General features: G+C 43.9%; 1 protein-coding gene across 1 annotated transcript in view; it reads left to right on the top strand.

The window, feature by feature from the left end:
* Positions 1 to 12,901, top strand: part of LOC112227345 (fibulin-1) — a 41,373-nt gene extending 28,472 nt beyond the window's left edge. The window contains exon 17 of the mRNA XM_024392255.2: positions 11,942 to 12,901. Coding sequence (XP_024248023.1) covers positions 11,942 to 12,081 — 140 coding nt within the window. The 3' untranslated portion in view covers positions 12,082 to 12,901. The remainder of the gene's footprint in view (positions 1 to 11,941) is intronic.
* Positions 12,902 to 13,792: the final 891 nt, after the last annotated feature.

A 13,792-nucleotide genomic window follows, 5' to 3' on the forward strand; every position in this document is an offset into this window, starting at 1 on the left:
TTTAGGATTTTGTCATACACTTCCTCGCCGAGTTGTAGAAACCAGAAAACCCTGAAATTGTACTGTTTACATGTAACCCTTCAATATTGTAGCTCTCGCAGCCATAGAGGATGACAAATGCCTCCTGGCATCTGCTTCATTTTGTTTTGTGGCAGTGTTGTCTCGCGCTTCTACCATGTATTTAAGGTTATTTTCTAATTACGGGCTATTTTATGGTGTGGTGGAATGTTCTGGGGAACAGGGGGTTTGTGCGGCTGTGTGTTTGATGGAGGTTGGAACATGGTGGGTTCACCTCTGCACCCTGCTGCAGATAAACTACCTCAGCAACGGAACGACGCAATCCCGACTCCCAGGGATACCGGAGCAGAGTGCTTTCAGACATACTGTAAGCCTACCATCAGATCCTGGAATGAACTACATACACAAAGTAGAGGAGAGATGACATCAGTGAGCGATTTGGTATTTTCATTTTTTAAAACTTGTACAGGCCTGCACCTCAATTAATGACGATAGGATTGCATCAAAGTGAAACCTGTTAGCTTTGTGGTCAGGCTTTCACCTCACCACAGCTCGTGACTGAGTGAAATATTTGCAATGATTATGTGGCTCTGGTGGTTTGGTTTCACATCAGGTTCATAGCTAGTATGTTGAGCTCCAGTTGTCACTGTAGATGCCTTGCCTTCATGGAGGATACATTACTCTGTGTGCTGTGGATGTGAAACATGCTGATGGACAGAGCCCTTATGAGGCTCCTCTTCAGGTGTCAAATCTGAACTGCTCTGATTGCGCAATTAAAACATGGGATGATTGAGAGGAACAACTAGAATCTACAGCTCCGAGAGCTGCTGCACGTCACTGATCAATGACTACAAGTAAGCTGCTGACAGTAGAACTGAGCACAGTACCTGAGAAAGAACTGAGCAGCATCAGCTTCAAAACACAATCTTGTCACGTTTTTGCAAAAATTTAAACATCACAATATACAATATGATGTTTTTGTCAATGCATTGCATTCACTGGGAAGAGATGAGTGTCACAGAGTTGACGTTTTTGTTAATGCATTGCATTCCATTTGAAAAGATGAGTGTCACAGGGTTGACAGACGGACACACTCATAGACAAGCAGGCAGGCAGGCAAACAGTTTCACCAAGTCAATCTAAAACATTGTGAATGATATCCTCTTTATAAGGCTCAGTCTCTACATTTTCAAGTGCTTTTGGGCCAATTGAATTCATATTTCATATGTCGGGTCATGACCATCCTCTGGTAACATATGCAATACTTAGCAATATGCAACCTTTTTAACCCTTCAGAAATGCCCCTTTCACCTCCATTTAAGTCCCTTCATTTATTCATAGGACGCGGAAATACAATGCAAGGCCCACAATGTACATTCTTCAACAATACCCTGAATTTACTGTTCCACAGAGGGTTGAATCAAGTGTTTTTGTGTAACTACAGGGAGAAAATGAAGGACCATGTTGAGAATGAATTAAGCCACTTCCCATAGCCACAGGAAGCTGAACCTAAACAGAGGGCATACCTATAAGGTCCCAATGGGTTGTTCGGAAGGAGAGTTGGCTAGCACAATCGCAGTCTTTTGGGGGTTCAAGGTTATGTGAGGGTTGTAGGTAAAACTTTCTATGGAAGAAGGCCTTGTTCTCTGTGAAGTTTTCACTGTGAAGAGTTCATTTCACATGGTCACGTATAGGCTTGCGTTCATCGTGTGCTTCTGCTGAACGATCCCATACATGAGTTGTGTTTCTAGACTCAACTGTTCTTCCAATGTCACATAATGGCGCCGGAGGGGAGGGCTGCCGTCTTATCCGCTCTTAACCAACCATGCAATTTTGATTGTTTTTTCGTGTTGTTCATAACTTGTTTTGTACATAATGTTGCTGCTACCGTCTCTTATGACCGAAAAGAGCTTCTGGACATCAGAACTGGAATTGCTCACCTCAAATTGGACAATTCTTCTTCAATGAGTTGGGTGGGATGGATATAATACAGACACCCGACCAGGCCCAGATCCCCATGATTCGCTGGAAAAAGGTTTCGTGGAAAGAGATCAGGATGTCTTGTGAGGATCAGGGGACGAGTGGCTAATCTGCCTTGGCCTTCCATTCTACCAGCTAACGTTCAATCGCTGGAAAATAAATGGGATGAACTGAAAGCACGTATATCTTACCAATGGGACATCAACAACTGTAATATCTTATGTTTCACCGAGTCGTGGATGAACGACGACATTAAGAACATACAGCTGGCAGGTTATACACTCTATCAGCAGGACAGAACAGCAGCCTCTTGGAAGACACGGGGCCTATGCATATTTGTAAACAATAGCTGGTGCACGATATCTAAGGAAGTCTCAAGGTTTTGCTGCCTGAGGTAGAGTATCTCATGATATGCTGTCGACCACACTATCTATCTAGAGAGTTTTCCTCTGTATTTTTCGTAGCTGTCTACGCCCTCCATTTGGCAAATATGACCATAACTATATCCTCCTGATTCCTGCTTACAAGCAAAAATTAAAGCAGGATCCACCAGTGACTCGGTCTATAAAAAAGTGGTCAGATGAAGCAGATGCTAAACTACATGACTGTTTTGCTATCACAGACTGGAACATGTTCCTGGATTCTTCTGATGGCATTGAGGAGTACACCAGCCACTGACTTTATGAATAAGTTCATCGAGGATGTCGTCCCCACAGTGACTGTACGTACATACCCCAACCAGAAGCCATGGTTTACAGGCCACATTCACACTGAGGTAAGGGTTTAGCTGCCGCTTTCAAGGAGCTGGACTCTAATAGCAATCCCGCTATGCCCTCTGATGAACCATCAAACAGGCAAAGCGTCATTACAGGACTAAGATCGAATCGTACTACACCGGCTCCGATGCTCGTCGGATGTGGCAGGGCTTGCAAACTATTACAGACTACAAAGGGAAGCAAAGCCGAGAGCTGCCCAGTGACACAAGCCTACCAGACGAGCTAAATAACTGCTATGCTCGCTTCGAGGCAAGTAACACTGAAACATGCATGAAAGCATCAGCTGTTCCAGACGTCTGTGTGATGGTGCTCTATGCAGTCGATGTGAGTAAGCCCTTTAAACAGGTCAACATTCACAAGGCCGCTGGACCAGATAGATTACCAGGATGTGTACTCCGAGCATGCGCTGACCAACTGTCAATTGTCTTCACTGACATGTTCAACCTCTCCCTGTCTGAGTCTGCAATACCAACATGTTTCGAGCAGACCACCATAGTCCCTGTGCCCAAGAACACTAAGGTAACCTGCCTAAATGTCTACCGACCCATAGCACTCACGTCTGTAGCCATGAAATGCTTTCAAAGGCTGGTCATGGCTCACAACACCATTATCCCAGAAACCCTAGACCCATTCCAATTTCCATACCACACCAACAGATCCACAGATGATACAATCTCTATTGCACTCCACACTGCCTTTCCCAACTGGACAAAAGGAACGCTTATGTTGGAATGCTATTCATTGACTACAGCTCAGCGTTCAACACCATAGTGCCCTCAAAGCTCAACACTAAGCTAAAGACCCTGGGACTAAACACCTCCCTCTTTAACTGGATCCTGGACTTCCTGACGAGCCGCCCCCAGGTGGTAAGGGTAGGTAACACCCCATCTGCCACGCTGATCCTCAACACGGAGACTCCTCAGGGAAGCGTGCTCAGTCCCCTCCAGTAGTCCCTGTTCACTCATGACTGCATAGCCGGGGACGACTCCAACACCATAATTAAGTTTGCCGATGACACAACACCGACAACGATGAGACAGCCTATAGGGAGGGGTCAGAGACCTGACTGTGTGGTGCAAGGACAATAACCTCTCCCTCAACGTGATCAAGACAAAGGGGATGATTGTAGACTACAGGAAAAGGAGGACCGAGCACACACCCATTCTCATCGATTGGGCTGTAGTGGAACAGGTTGAGAGCTTCAAGTTCCTTGGCGTCCACATCACCAACAAACTAACATGGTCCAAGCACACCAAGACAGTCGTCAAGAGGGCACGACAAAACCTATTCCCCTGAAGGAGACTGAAAAGATTTGTAATGGGTCCTCAGATCCTCAAAAGGTTTTACAACTGCACCATCGAGAGCATCCTGACGGGTTGCATCACTGCCTGGTATGGCAACTGCTCGGCTTCCGACCGCAAGGCACTACAGAGGGTAATGCGTACTGCCTAGTACATCACCGGGGCCAAGCTTCCTGCCATTCAGAAACTCTATACCAGGCAGTGTCAGAGGAAGGCCCTAAAAATGGTCAAAGACTCCAGCCACCCTAGTCATAGACTGTTCTCTCTGCTACCGCAGGGAAAGTGGTACCTGAGCGTCAAGTCTAGGTCCAAGAGGTTTCTAAACAGCTTTAACCTCCAAGCCATACGACTCCTGAACAGCTACTCAAATGGCTACCCAGACTATTTGCATTAACAGTACCCCCGTGACAGTACACCCCCGACGCACTGCACAAGCAATGCAATGACACCGGCCTCGAGGACATTCACAGGAACGCAGTGCGGGTCAATCCCAAACAAAAGAGCGAGGAGTACCTCAAATAAATAACACAAGCGCACAATGATTATCACACGGGCCGAGACCCATAATCATCTGCGCAATCCACAAGGGCACAAAAGCCCAAAACACACAGCACAGGTACTCACACGCACCAACGGACATAGTAACAATAATCAACACCACCATGGTGAACAAAGGGCACATATATATAAAAATAGTGGGAATTGGGGCCAGGTGTGCGCAATGAGAGTTCCGGGGGGATCCGTGAAACTGTTGTTGATTTACTTCTGTGTTTTAGGTCGTTGTCATGTTGCATCACCCAACTTCTGTTGAGATTCAATTGTCGGACAGATAGCCTAACGTTCTCCTGCAAAATGTCTTGATAAACTTGGGAATACATTTTTCCGTTGATGATAGCAAGCTGTCTAGGCCCTGAGGCAGCAAAGCAGCCCCAAACCATGATGCTCCCTCCACCATACTTTACAGTTGGGATGAGGTTTTGATGTTGGTGTGCTGTGCCTTTTTTTCTCCACACATAGTGTTGCGTGTTCCTTCCAAACAACTCAACTGTAGTTTCATCTGTCCACAGAATATTTTGCCAGCAGCGCTGTGGAACATCCAGGTGCTCTTTTGCGAACCACAGACGTGCGGCAATGTTATTTTTAGACAGCAGTGGCTTCTTCCGTGGTGTCGTCCCATGAACACCATTCTTGTTTAGTGTTTTACGTATCGTAGACTTGTCAACAGAGATGTTAGCATATTCCAGAGATTTCTTTAAGTCTTTAGCTGACACTAGGATTTTTCTAAACCTCATTGAGCACTCACTGTGCTTTTGCAGTCATCTTTGCAGGACAGCCACTCCTAGGGAGAGTAGCAACAGTGCTGAACTTTCTCAATTTATAAACAATTTGTCTTACCATGGACTGATGAACATCAAGGCTTTTAGAGATACTTTTGTAACCCTTTCCAGCTTTATGCAAGTCAACCATTCTTAATCTTAGGTCTTCTGATATCTCTTTTGCTTGAGGCATGGTTCACATCAGGCAATGCTTCTTGTGAATAGCAAACTCAAATTTTGTAAGTGTTTTTTATAGGGCAAGGCAGCTCAAACCTAACTCTCCAATCTCGTCTCATTGATTGGTCTCAAGGTTAGCTGACTCCTGACTCCAATTAGCTTTTGGAGAAGTCATTAGCCTAGGGGTTCACATACTTTTTCCAACCTACACTGTGAATGTTTACAAGACGTATTCAATATAGACAAGAAAAATATTAGTTTAAGCACACTGTGTTTGTCTATTGTTGTGACTTAGATTTCTTCTATTTTAACCTTAGTTTAACTAGGCAAGTCAGTTAATAAGGATCCGGCCCTTTTTTTAAAAACATTTTCGCCTGAAATTACATACTCAAATCTATCTGCCTGAAGCTCAGCCCTGAAGCAAGGATATGATTCTTGGTACCATTTGAAAGGAACACTTTGAAGTTTGTGGAAATGTGAAAGGTATGTAGGAGAATATAACACAATAGATCTGGTAAAAGATAATACAAAAAAAATCAACTGTTCTTTTGTATTTTTTTGTGCCATCATCTTTGAAATGCAATAATGTATGTGCAATATAGCCTAGGTGCAATGTACATTTTGGCCACTAGAACGCAGCAGCGTATGTGCACAATTTTAGACTGATCCAATGAACTATTGCATTTCTGTTCGAAATGTTGTATCAAGACTGCCCAAATATGGCTAATTTGATTATGAATAACTTTTTATGTTAAAAATTGTGCACTCTCCTCAAACAATAGCATGGTATTGTTTCACTGTAATAGCTACTGTAAATTGGACAGTGCAGTTAGATTAACAAGAATTGAAGCTTTCTGCCAATATCAGATATGTCTATCTCCTGGGAAATGTTCTTGTTACGTACAACCTCATGCTAATCGCATTAGCCTACGTTAGCTCAACCGTCTTATTTACAATGATGGCCTAGGAACAGTGGGCTAACTGCCTTGTTCAGGGGAAGAATGACAGATGTTTACCTTGTCAGCTCGGGATTCAATCTAGCAACCTTTCGGTTACTGGCCCAACGCTCTAACCACTAGGCAACCTGCCGCCCCGATGAAGATCAGATCAAATTTGATGACGATTTTATGCAGAAATCCAGGTAATTCCAAAGGGTTCACATTATTTTTCTTGCCACTGTACAGTTGAAGTCGGAAGTTTACATACACTTAGGTTGGTGTCATTAAAACTCATTTTTCAACCACTCCACAAATTTCTTGTTAACAAACTATTGTTTGGCAAGTCGGTTAGGACATCTACTTTGTGCATAACACGAGTACATTTTCCAACAATTGTTTACAGACAGATTATTTCACTTTCATCATTCACTGTATCACAATTCCAGTGGGTCAGAAGTTTACATAGGCTAAGTTGACTGTGCCTTTAAACAGCTCGGAAAATTCCAGAAAATGATGTCATGGCTTTAGAAGCTTCTGTTAGACTAATTGACATAATTTGAGTCAATTGAAGGTGTACCTGTGGATGTATTTCAAGGCCTACCTTCAAACTCAATGCCTCTTTGCTTGACATCATGGGAAAATCAAAAGAAATCAGCCAAAATCTCTGAAAAAAATGGTAGACCTCCACAAGTCTGGTTCATCCTTGGGAGCAATTTCCAAATGCCTGAAGGTACCACGTTCATCTGTACAAGCAATAGTATGCAAGTATAAACACCATGTGACCACACCACCGTCATACTGCTCAGGAAGGAGACGCGTTCTGTCTCCTAGAGATTAATGTACTTTGGTGTGAAAAGTGCAAATCAATCCCAGAACAACAACAAAGGACCTTGTGAAGATGCTGGAGGAAACAGGTAGAAAAGTATCTATATCCACAGTAAAACGAGCCCTATATTGACATAACCTGAAAGGCCACTCAGCAAGGAAGAAGCCACTGCTCCAAAACCACCATAAAAAAGCCAGACAATGGTTTGCAACTGCACATGGGGACAAAGATCGTACTTTTTGGAGAAATGTCCTCCGGTCTGATGAAACAAAAATTGAACTGTTTGGCCATAATGACCATCGTTATGTTTGAAGGAAAAAGTGGGAAGCTTGCAAGCCGAAGAACACCATCCCAACCGGGAAGCACGGGGGTGGCAGCATCATGTTATGGGGGTGCTGTGCTGCAGGAGGGACTGGTGCACTTCACAAAATAGATGGCATCATGAGGGAAGAAAATTATGTGGATATATTGAAGCAACATCTAAAGGCATCAGTCAGGAAGTTAAAGCTTGGTCGCAAATGGGTCTTCCAAATGGACAATGACCCCAGGCATATTTCCAAAGTTGTGGCAAAATGGCTTAAGGACAACAAAGTCAAGGTATTGGAGGGGCCATCACAAAGCCCCGTGGGCAGAAATTTGTGGGCAGAACCGAAAAAGCGTGTGTGAGCAAGGAGGCCTACAAACCTGAATCAGTTACACCAGCTCTGTCAGGAGGAATGGGCCAAAATTCACCCAACTTATTGTGGGAAGCTTGTGGAGGGCTGCGTTTGACCCAACTTAAACAATTTAAAGGCAATGCTACCAAATACTAATTGAGTGTATGTAAACGTCTGACCCACTGGGAATGTGATGAAGGAAATAAAAGCTGAAATAAATCATTCCCTCTACTATTATTCTGACATTTCACATTCTTAAAATAAAGTGGTGATCCTAACTGACCTAAGACAGCGATTTTATCGAGGATTAAATGTCAGGAATTGTGAAAAACTGAGTTTAAATGTATTTGGCTAAGGTGTAAACTTCAGACTTCAACTGTCTATCTTTATATAATGGAAATGTAAAAATTATGAAACGTTTTTGCTTGTTTGTCCCTCTGATTTGAATTTAAACGTTGTCCTCGTGAGACTTTGTTTGCGTCAGTGGCGAACTTGGCCCCAGCTGACCCCTGTAATGGAAAACATCTAGAGCCTCGATTGGATTCGGGTCACATTTATGATCTGAAACCATCGCTCCATTCCCAATAAAACAGGGCTATTGGGAGATCCAGGCCGTATTGTGGTGCTCCATACTGTATTTATAATGATATGTTTCATTTTGTTCGCCTCGCTCATCTTCATTGGGTCTTCTGTGAACTGATTTACTTCGAAGTTACATGAACGAATTTGGACTTTATGAACTGTTGCTTCACAGGCATCTCACGCAGTGCATATATTGCATTGGTAGTATATCTTGTTGCATGTCAACTACTCACATGCAGTGGACCACAACTCCAAACTCAGTCAACTTTATGTCTGAATGATCTCTCATGTATTGAGTGAATATATGGCGCCATATTACCAATCAGCATGACACCTTCATTCGCTAGTGATGATGTTATTGTTTTTTCATACGCAAGCCCCAATCTGTTTTTCCATGTCCTTTACTTTTCTGAACATTACTGCCATTGAGTTCATGTATAGGTTTCTCCTCTGATGGTGCTGACGGTTAGGAAACAATAAAACCCTTGTCCCCCTCCCCTCAGCCCTTCAGCCCTGTGTCACTATGCAACAGAGTCCCAAAACACCAAAACAAGGGGGCAACCCTATTAAAAAGGGTCCTATTCCACACTCTTCAGGCGTTTATCTCTTGGAATCTTCTGGAATCTTCTGTGTGGCCACAGGGATCCAGACTGACTGGGAGACGGGTGAGGGAAGAAGGAATGAGAGGGGAGGCTCAGTGAGACTGACTCTGGTTGAGCTCCTCTAACTGAATCCTAAAGATGGATCCCTGAAAAAATGCCTGCCTGCCTCCATGGCTGTATTGCGTGACTGAGACTGCTCCCAACACATGGGACTCATTTACCCTCGCGGGCCACAAAGATGGTGCCACAAACATCAGGCAGGCCCCCTCAGGAAGAGAAGGGAAGAGGAGACAGGGAGAAGGGAAGAGAGGAGAAGAGAAAAGAATGGGAGAGAGGATCTTGATTCTACCATCAAACCATGTCAGTGTCCATCCCAGAGGACATTTTGCAGAAACCAGCTCACACTTGATCATCATAGTTTGCCCTGTGGTGAACATAACAAAATGTCACTGGTTTATGACAATTGTGGTACAAAGGCATTCCATGGATCACATTGAATGATGCGGTGACATCTTGTTGATTTCATTTAAGATGATTCATTATGCTGTAGTTTTGATGGACTTTATAGCATTCAATATCATTTAGTACTTTGAGACCAATACCTACTTCATTTAATACCTGTCTCCCTGTGTGTGAGAAACAGAAAAAAGAGAACAAGAGAGAGAGAACAAGAGAGAGAAAGACAACAGTGAAAACAGGGAATGGACAGTGCAGTGATTGTGCTGCCTGGCTGCACGCTGGACGATGGCTGTTCAAACAAGACTGAGCTGAAATGTCACCAGCCCTCCACAGAGAAAAGGGCCCGCTGACAGCCTGGATAAACAGTGTCGTTCTTTCACCCTGTAATCGCATGTTCACTTAAAAAGAGCTTCCAACAAATTCCATGTGCATTCGGTCATTCTTGGGTCTCAGTCAGCAGTGGTCATGGTGTGTTTTCCCCACGTTGTTACAGTGACAGGAGAGTCTCTCGCTCTCTCTCTTGTCCTCCAGGGAAGGGTGGAAGGAGGAAGGTGGGGATGGGTGGATGGATGGAGGGAGAGAAGGATGGAGGAGAGAATTAAAAGCCAGATTCACATGAAGAGGTTTGACATTCCTCTCATCATATGAGGTTTATTGGTTTATTGGTTTATTTGGATCCCGATTAGCTTTTGCAGAAGCACCAGCTATTCTTTCTGGAGTCCACAAAAAACACAACATGACAAGTAACAAAAAACACTGACATACAAACAACTTAACAAATCATGTGTGTGTTAGAGTGTCTCTGTGCGTCCCTTTACAGCCCTTGTCAGTCCATGAAATGTTGTTAACTCTTTTTTTAACGGTAATTTAGCTGTTTTTCTTGAGTAATTAGAGATGTAAGGGAGTTCCATGTGATCATGGCTCTGTATAATACTGTGCTTTGCCATGAATTCGTTTTGGACTTGAAGACTGTTTTGTGGGGTATGTATGGGTGTCTGAAGAGACCCCTGGTGGCATGTCTTGTGGGGTATGTATGGGTGTCTGAAGAGACCCCTGGTGGCATGTCTTGTGGGGTATGTATGGGTGTCTGAGCTGAATGTTATTTCATTATGCAGACAATCTGGAATTTTTGTTACAGCAATACTTATGATAAAAACTAGAAGAGAAGCAGTTCATCTCTTGTCAACCATCAACCAGGAAAGACTGGCATGTCTGTTGTTGATGTTGGTCTGTATGTGCAGTTAAATGCAAGGTGTGCTGCTCTGTGTTGAACCAGCTGCCGCTTTGCTAGGTCTTTCTGTGCTGCACTTGACCATATTACTGGACAATAATCAAGATGGAAGACCAGAACCTGAACAACTAGTACAGTTAATTTGGTGTCAAAAACACAGAGCATATTTTTTATAACAGACATACCTCTCCCCATCTTCACAACAACTTTGTCAATATGATTTGACCATGATAATTGACCATGCAATGTTACTCCTACGAGTATAGCTTTCTCAAATTGCTCAATGGTCACACCCTTTATGTACAACTCCAGTTGAGGTTTAGGTCTTAGAGAATGTTTTGAACCAAATACAATGCTTTTAGTTTTAGATGTATTTATGACCAGTTTATTTTTAATCACCCATTCTGATACTGACTGTAACTCCTTATTTCACTGAGCTCACTGACTTTGGGTGTTGAAATGTAGAGTATGGAATCATCCTCATACATAGTCATTCTAGCTTTTATGCAAATCATGTGTGAAAACAGAGAAGAGTAATGGCCCAAGGCAACTGCCCTGAAGGACACCGCACTGTACATATCTGATGTTAGTGAAGCTTCCATTGAAGAACGTTTTCTGGGTTCTATTGGATAAATAACTCTCCAACCATGTGATGGCAGGTGATGTAAAGCCATAGCAAGTGAGTTTCTTCAGTAACAATTTATGATCAATAACATCAAAGCCTGCACGTGAGGGGATGGAAATCAAACAAAATATTTGTCAAACAGATTTTTTCAAACATCCCATGTCACAGATGTTGGACCTGAATGTCACCTATGCTTGTAGAAATCATGGTATACGAGCGCAGCACGTCACTAGATCCCAATAATAGTACTGCTGCACATGATGAGAAGAAAACAATATCCATCCATCCCTGCCACCACTTGTCATTCCTACTCCCTGTAAAATGTTTCCTACCCCCTGTAAAATGTTTCCTACCCCCAAATTATTCTAATTTGATGGTGAGCCATCACTCTTTACACCCTCCTTCAATACCTTTGGTACACTTCTCTCTCTGACTATCCCTCTGTCTCCCTTAGGTGTGGTCCGACAAGTGAAGCCTCTGATTGGCCCGCTGAACATGGTATTGAAGCTGGCTATGAACTACGTCACCTCTGGGGTGGTGTCTCATCGGAACATCGTCAGCGTCCACATCTTCGTCTCCGAGTTCTGGTTCTGAGTACAGGACACACACCAACACCACCTCACATAGCCATACTGTTCTACCACAGTACTACCAACACCACCACACATAGCCATACAGTTCTACCACAGTACTACCAACACCACCTCACATAGCCATACAGTTCTACCACAGTACTACCAACACCACCACACATAGCCACACAGTTCTACTACAGTACTACCAACACCACCACACATAGCCATAAAGTATTACCACTTACACACTACTACCACACAGTACAACCACAGTCCTATAACTTTACCCTCCTAGCATGAAGAGAAAGGAGATTGCTGAGTGCATGGAGGAGAACATGAAGATTATTTAGGTGTATAACTAAAAGGATATGAATAACATTGGAAGGTCCAATAAAGGGATATCCTGATACAACCAACACACATAACTTTTGTTAACTTTCATTCCTTTTCGATGAAGATAAACAGACCACTAACTGCTTAGTTGCTTTTGTTATTGTATGAAACTAAAGCACTTCCCAGTAAGTTTACCTGTAATATAAGTAGATGTAACAAGCCAAGCCATGAGTGGATGCATGCATCTGGCCTACGGAACTTGACGTGAAGACTCATAAACTGTATCATATAATGTAAGCATGCTGTCATGCCCAAGACTATAGAATGTGATTGTGAATTGAAAGTGCATGCGTAGACATGGAGATGTGAAAAACCATTGGAGGATTCAACAGTTGAATGTAACACTAACCCATGAGTAATGATGTGCATTACATTTCATTATCTTACTGTATACATTGCGAAAGGTGTTTCGGTACTAAATAAACCACCTTGTTTTTTTCTTTGAAGCATTTTTTGTGTGTTTTTAAGTGAAAGCTTCAGATTGGTTGATGAATTTAACTTGTGTACGTTTGAAGGGGAAGTGGGACAGAATTCATTATGGGTACATTGGTTGAAAAAGGGGGAGTCGGCGGAGAGAGGAGGGGTACATAGGAACCAGGGACCACATCCCCAATTAGGTTTTTCACTGAACCAGAAGGGGTCTCTACTCTATTCCCTCTAAGTCAGGCTAATGGACATAACACAGAGCAGTGGAACAGAGCAGATGTCAGTAATTGTCTAACGATGAGGCTGTAATCATCAGTTTGGCTGAGGCCCTGGCAGAGCCTCCAAATGCTTCAAAGACAATGGAGGAAGGAGGGCCATCCATCAGGATCCCAGCCCGTCTACAGGATCCCAGCCCATCTACAGGATCCCAGCCCATCTACAGGATCCCAGCCCGTCTACATGATCTCAGCCCGTCTACAGGATCCCAGCCCGTCTACAGGATCCCAGCCCGTCTACAGGATCCCAGCCCGTCTACATGATCTCAGCCCGTCTACAGGATCCCAGCCCATCTACAGGATCCCAGCCCGTCTACAGGATCTCAGCCCGTCTACAGGATCCCAGCCCATCTACAGGATCTCAGCCCGTCTACAGGATCCCAGCCCGTCTACAGGATCCCAGCCCGTCTACATGATCTCAGCCCGTCTACAGGATCCCAGCCCATCTACAGGATCCCAGCCCATCTACAGGATCCCAGCCCGTCTACATGATCTCAGCCCGTCTACTGGATCCCAGCCCATCTACAGGATAAAAGCCTGTCTACTGGATCCCAGCCCGTCTACATGATCCCAGCCCGTCTACTGGATCCCAGCCCGTCTACTGGATCCCAGCCCATCTACAGGACAGTGCCTGTT

The sequence above is a fragment of the Oncorhynchus tshawytscha genome, linkage group LG01, assembly GCF_018296145.1.
Source record: "Oncorhynchus tshawytscha isolate Ot180627B linkage group LG01, Otsh_v2.0, whole genome shotgun sequence".
NCBI lineage: Eukaryota > Metazoa > Chordata > Actinopteri > Salmoniformes > Salmonidae > Oncorhynchus > Oncorhynchus tshawytscha.